We start from the raw sequence: 6,391 nt of genomic DNA, 5'->3' as shown, positions 1-6,391 counted from the left end.
TATCTGCCACTAAACCATGTTCCTGAGCACCTCGTCTACCTGTCTTTTAAATACCTCCAAGGGTAGTGACTCAATCCCCTCCCTGGGCAGCCTGTTCCAGTGAAAAAGGATGCTGTAGGCTGATTTTCTGGAGAGACACTCAAAATAACAGAAAGGACTATCAGAAGGCTAAAAGTAATCAAGTGCCATCCGCTTCAGCAGGAAAAGGGAGCTAAATGAGTTGCCAGACCTTTCAAATACAGTTTGAACCTCGTTACAGAGAAGTTTCTGTTTGTGGGCAATCAGAAATTCCACTTTCTCAGCACTAAACGCCTTTAGCACGCTCCTCTTCAAAAGCAGATTTAGCCCTATCAAGGGAAAATCTCTCTCATGGCCCATCTCTAATTGATTTTTGTCCAGTATTCTTCACCAACAACTTCAATACATTCTGTAGAAAAGGATTCAACCTCTCAGGACCTCAGCCTCGAGGATAACATGGGCAAAGGCACAGGCTGGGACCTGGGGAGGTGGAGGAACAGAGAAGGCTTTTCTGTGGCTGCACAGGGAAGTTAAGCACAGGTTTATTTTCTGCTACACTGCTTGCCTCTTTGTTTTGGCTTGGTTTTCCTTCCACTATCTGACACTTTTTCCTTGAGCAACTGAATCTCATCTCACAGTTTCTCCACTTTCTCAAGACCCGTAGTTACACTGGAAGTCGCCAGCCAGGCCAGTGCCTGTGATTCTTCCAGTCTGTCTGACATTGCTCCTGGGGCTGTGGGCACCAGGGGTGGAGCTGTGGCAGCAACCAGTGCCTCCACCTTCTCTCCTGAGGCTGCTCACAGTCTTATAACTTGGAGAGAGTGACAGAGAGGTGCCTAGAGTACCACCTCCAGGTCGTTAGCAGGGGAACAACAGAGGAAAAGAGGTCTCCACTGCCTCCTGCAGCATCACAGACTGAGAAGTGTGTTCCTGCCTCTCCCCTAGCAATGTGAAATCCCTTCTGGCACGCCCCGAGATGCTGGGGTAGAGTCACAGCACAGGCGCCACCAGAAGCAGCTGCCAGTACCTTTCCAGCTCGGCTAGGCTCCCTGGAACAGGCTTCCTTCAACTTCGAACAACACTGCCCATGAGGACGTCATCAGGGAAGCAGCACTCTGGCAGTTTCCAGTGAGCAAAGCTGGCCTGCGCTGTGCTCTGCCTGTGACCTTGTGAAGCACCGAGACATCTGAGAGGAAAAAAAAGATGAGCTGGGTGCTTGAGGACGTTCTGAAACAAGCAGGGAGTGCTGGTCTGTAGATAATCTGCATGGAAGTGGTTGCTTTGAGGTAAAGCCTCACTTTAAAATAAATGTGAGTATCTCTTTTGTTCAGAAAATAAAATTATTTAATTTTTCTGCACGTTTATATGAAACAGGAGGTAGATTGGAAAACAGTCCTAGTGATTTCTCCCTCACAAATATCTTACTGTTACCATGGAGATTTTGAATGGTCCGTCTAAGAGATTGATAAAACTCAGAGGAAAAAGGCAGGAATAGCTTGGAAAAGGGATCAGACCATCAGGACCACAGGGTTTTGGGAATTCATATTTTTCTCTTTAGAAAACCACCCTGTCTTTGTCACTTGGCTAATCTGAATGCTTTCGTCGCTTGTTTTCTGCCCTGCTGTTCTCATCATTAACACATCAGTGTTTAAGACCTCTCAAAGCGAGTCAGCGACAGCCAGAGACACAGCCAGCATCCTCAATCCTATGCCTGGAGGGGCATATTCCTTCCCCCTGTCAAATGGAGATCCCTAAACAACTTTCAGCTGAGTTTCTTCTTCAGGAGGAGACACCTGCTGCTGTGGTGCTTGCTTGCAGCTCATATCCTTCAAGTGTGCCCATCAAGAAGGTCTTATGGTCTGGGAAGATGGGAAATGCAAAGGGAAGGATCAGTTCCTGGGGCAGCAAAAGGATTGCTCTGCTTCTGCCCAGGCTCGCAGGGGACTGGGGAGCATTGCAGTGTTGGGACCAGAGTGAAGGAGCCCCTGGATGGATCTGCAAGCTGTCAGAAATCCAAGGGACAGAGTAGGAAGTTTAGGAATGCTGAATTATTCAGAAGTTCTAAAAGCCTGGTCTGCTCAGGTAAATGGGGCATTGTGGGGACATCACCCGCTTTTAATCACTTTGTTCCCTCTAGGACTGTAATATGCATGAAGTAATTTGATTGCTTGCATCAAAATGTCTTTTAGCACCCTGGAAACTTGTGTTTTTCACATAAACTGCTGCTGATTTGCCTGGTTAAAGTGTCCCATCACTGCCACTGGATTGTCGCACAGAAGCCTCTTCTACTTCTGAAGGGATTCAGTCCTCAGCATGTAAAAATTAATGAGTCTCCATCCAGACTAAAGTTCTCCTGTGTCTTTGTGTGTGGGCACAGTGTGAAGGGATGGGCTGTTACACGTAAGGAGAGCCAGGTTTGTGCTAAGGTCTAACAATCTCTTGTGTAATGGTCTAACAATCAAACCATGCCTTGCCTTTCTTTGTTTTGATTGCGTCTCCTTGCCTTGCCTCCTTAATATCCTTACATTAAATGCAGCTCTTACAAGATACGGACCAGCAACAAAACCAAGACTGTTCTTAAAGGCATTTAGTATTTACCGCTTTTATTCCTCCCCCCCCCCCCACCCCAATCCATGACCAGGTTCTTTATTTAATAAAATCACCTCTAAAAAAGAAAATCTAGCTTCTTTTGTCTGTATGACAAACCCCAGTCATTCAGGCACAAGGATTCTGTTCTTTCCTCTCCTTACAAATGTCCCCACCGCAAGGAACTCATGTTAGAGTTCCAAATATTCATGCAGATCTTGGTCAAGTGCACCTAATCCTGCAGTAACATGTAACTTCATGTTTGTAGTCTTCCCTTAGGCTTGAAATGTGGGTGATGGTGGACAGGACCTGAGCATCCTCTAAGAGCCTGTTGTTTGGATTGCTCTGTATGTGGAAAATGCTCCATAGGAAAGGCTTGGAGAACTACACAACCAGACCTGAATTTCTTCTTCTTGGATTTTCTTACAATGACAACCTGCAGGACTTGCGCTTTACAATCTTCCTGCTCATTTACTTCATGATCCTCATAGGGAATAGCCTCATTGTGCTCATCACTGTGGTAGACCCAAGCCTCCACAGCCCCATGTATTTCTTTCTGAGGAACTTGTCCTTCCTGGAGATCTGCTACACGTCAGTCACTCTGCCAAAAATGCTGGTGGCTTTCCTGACTGAAGATGGCAGGATCTCCTTCCTCGGCTGTGCTGCCCAGCTGTATTTCCTGGTTTCTGTGGGCAGCACCGAAAGCCTTCTCCTGACTGCCATGGCCTATGACCGCTATGTAGCCATCTGTGACCCCCTGCACTATCCCCGCATCATGAACGGGGGGCTCTGTGTCAGACTCGTAGTGGGGTCATGGGTGGCTGTCGCACCAGTACAGGTAGGGCAGACTTACCAGGTGTTCACTCTGACTTTCTGTGCATCCCATAATTTACATCACTTCTTCTGTGACATTCCCCCTCTGCTGCAACTGGTGTGTGCAGACACTTTCTGGAACCAAGTGACGCTGCACACCGTTGTCATGCTATTTGCAGTCTTTCCCTTTGCCTTGATAGTTTTCTCTTACACTCAAATTGTCCGGGCGATGCTGAAAATGCCTTCAGCTCTGGGCAGACGCAAAGCCTTTGCCACCTGCTCCTCACACCTCGTGGTGGTGACTCTTTTCTACAGCTCGGTCACGGTCGTGTACTTTAAACAATGGTCAAGGGACTCCGCAGACACTGACCGATACCTTGCCCTGTTTTACACAGTTGTGACCCCCATGGTCAACCCTGTCATCTATAGCCTGAGGAACAGGGAAGTGAGAATTGCCCTGCAGAGGCTCCTGTGCAGAAAGTGATAGGACAGGGTCTGTGAAATGAGCCTAAACAGCACCAGCAATCCCAACAAGGTGTTTGGTTGTGTGAATAAAGGCATCCCTTCTTAGCACAGACAAAATCGATGTCCTGCATTGCTGTGATCTTGCTCAGGAATAGGACTGGTCTCCTGGGGCATTCCTGTCAACTCTGGTAGCTCCATCTAGATATGCTCACACTTCAGGATATTCAGCTCCCCTGGAGAGCTCACTGCCAACAACTTGTTCAAGCTGTGTCTGCCCAAGCGGCCAATACTGATAAAGGAGAGCAGTCACATCAGTCAAGAGGGAGTGGAGGGTGACACATCCAATGAGTAGGTCACTACCTTAAGGTTGAGATATGCTTTGCTAGATGCCATTGGCTATCCAGAGTGTCCTTGGATGGCATCAGCTCGGAAAATTAAAGGACATCTTCCCCTGCTACGATGTTTTACCTTGAGTTGTGATAAAAAACCCAAAACAACCCCAAGCAAACAAAAACCAAAGTGCAAAACAAAACAAAAAAAAATCCCCAAACAAACCACAGGAGACTGTCATCATGCAAAAATGGTCAAAGCTGCGAGTAACACGAAGTCATGGAATGGTTTGGGTTGGAAGGGACCCAAAGTCCTTCCAGTTCCAACACCCTGCCATGGGCAGGGACACCTCCCATTGGATCAGGTTGCTCAAAACCCCATCCAGCCTGGCCTTGAACACCTCCAGGGATGGGGCAGCCACCACTTCTCTGGGCAACCTGGGCCAGGGCCTCACCACACTCAGCTGAAAACTGTTCCTGTCATTCTTTCCCTGAACTCCCTGATCAAGAGCCCCTCCCCAGCTTTCCTGGAGCCCCTTTCAGTACTGGAAGCTGCTCTAAATTCTCCCAGAAACCTTCTCCAGGCTGAACAACCCTAACTCTCTCAGCCTGTCTTTGTATGGGAATTGTTCCAGCCCTCAGCTCATCTCTGTGGCCTCCTCTGCACTTACTCCAACAGATCCATGTCCTTCCTGTGCTCAGGACATCAGATCTGAAGGCAAAGCTCCAGGTGAGGTCTCACTAGAGAGAAGCAGATGGACAGAATCCCTCCTTTGCCCTGCTGGCCACACTTCTTTTGATGCAGCCCAGGACATGGTTGGCTTTTTGGTCTGTGAACGCATGTTGCTGGCTCATGTTGATTTTCTCATCCTGCAGCACCCGAAGTCCTTCTCCTCAGGGCTGCTCTCAATCCATTCTCTGTTCAGCCCGTGTTGTTCTTGGGATTGCCCTGAACCAGGTGCTGGACTTTGCCTTTGTCCTTGTGGAACTTCATGAGGCTCTCACAGGCTCACTCCTCCAGCCTGCCTAGATCCCTCTGGATGCCATCCCTTCCCTCCCACATGTCAGCCACACCATACAGCTTGGTGTCATCAGCAAACATGCTGAGGGTGCCCTGAGTCCCATTGTCTATCTCTGTGACAAAGACCTTAAACAACACCAGTCCCAACACCAACCCGTGTGGAATGCCACTCATCACTGCTTTCCGCTTTGACATTGAACCCTTGACCACAACCCTTTGAGTGACAATTCCTTATCCACTGAGTGGTCCATCCATCAGAGCCACGTCTCTCCAATTTAGGGACCAGACGTCACTTGGGACAGTGTCAAATGCTTTGCACACATACAGGTTGTAGAAACATTTTATATTAATGAAGGCCACGATGCCCTTGAAGAACCATGAACGGTGTAGTAAGAGGAAACAACAGACAGCAACAGTAAACTATGGTTGTATGCCCAGAAGCTGAGAGGGAGGTGTAAGCTAGGAAAGTAAAAATCATGATAAATTAGGGGAAAAGCATGGAAAACATGCAAAGCTAATTAACCAAGTAAGCATCTGATCTAGGCGTGTGGACAGTAGCAACTAACCAATAGTAATATAAACTTATACATGTGAACAGTTGTTTGTAACCAATCAAATGATGCCAAGTTTTAGATGCAACATAACATTGTGTATATTGCTCACTAAGAGCAATAAAGGTCTTCGATCCAAGATATCGGAATCCATGTCATTAGTCTCCTCAACAGGTCAATGATGGCAGTTACTCTTCCCTTACCTACCAGCACTGTAGCCCCACCACAGGCAGCCACCAAATCTGTTGGGCACAATTTGCCCTCAGTGAAGCCATGTTGCTCTCACCAATTGCTTACTTATTTTCCATGTGCCTCAGGAGAATTTCCAGGAAGATCTATTCCATGATCTTGCTGGACACAGAGGTGACACAGATTGGCCTGGAGTTCCTTGGCTCTTCCTTTCTTCCTTTTTTTACTATGGGGGTTATGCGTCCCCTTTTCCAGTCAGTGGGAACTTCTCTGGATTGCCACGACTTCTCAAAGCTGATGGATAATGGCTTAGCATCTTTATCTACCAGTTACTTCAGGACCCACAGATGCATCTCATCAGGTCCCGTGAACTTGCAGGGTTGAAGGCTCCTTAGATGGTTGTGCACCTGATCCTCTCC

At 47.7% G+C, this 6,391-nt stretch overlaps 1 protein-coding gene across 1 annotated transcript; it reads left to right on the top strand.

Annotated features, from left to right (window-relative positions):
- The first annotated feature begins 2,962 nt into the window (after window positions 1-2,962).
- LOC128850868 (olfactory receptor 10AG1-like) lies at window positions 2,963-3,901 on the top strand. Its single transcript, XM_054055884.1, has one exon. It carries the CDS (start codon window positions 2,963-2,965, stop codon window positions 3,899-3,901), a length of 939 nt encoding a protein of 312 aa, XP_053911859.1.
- Window positions 3,902-6,391: the final 2,490 nt, after the last annotated feature.

This window comes from Cuculus canorus, unplaced genomic scaffold (assembly GCF_017976375.1).
Source record: "Cuculus canorus isolate bCucCan1 unplaced genomic scaffold, bCucCan1.pri subtelo1, whole genome shotgun sequence".
NCBI lineage: Eukaryota > Metazoa > Chordata > Aves > Cuculiformes > Cuculidae > Cuculus > Cuculus canorus.
Note: the sequence above shows the minus strand (reverse complement) of the source record. Positions and strands in the feature narration are given on the sequence as shown.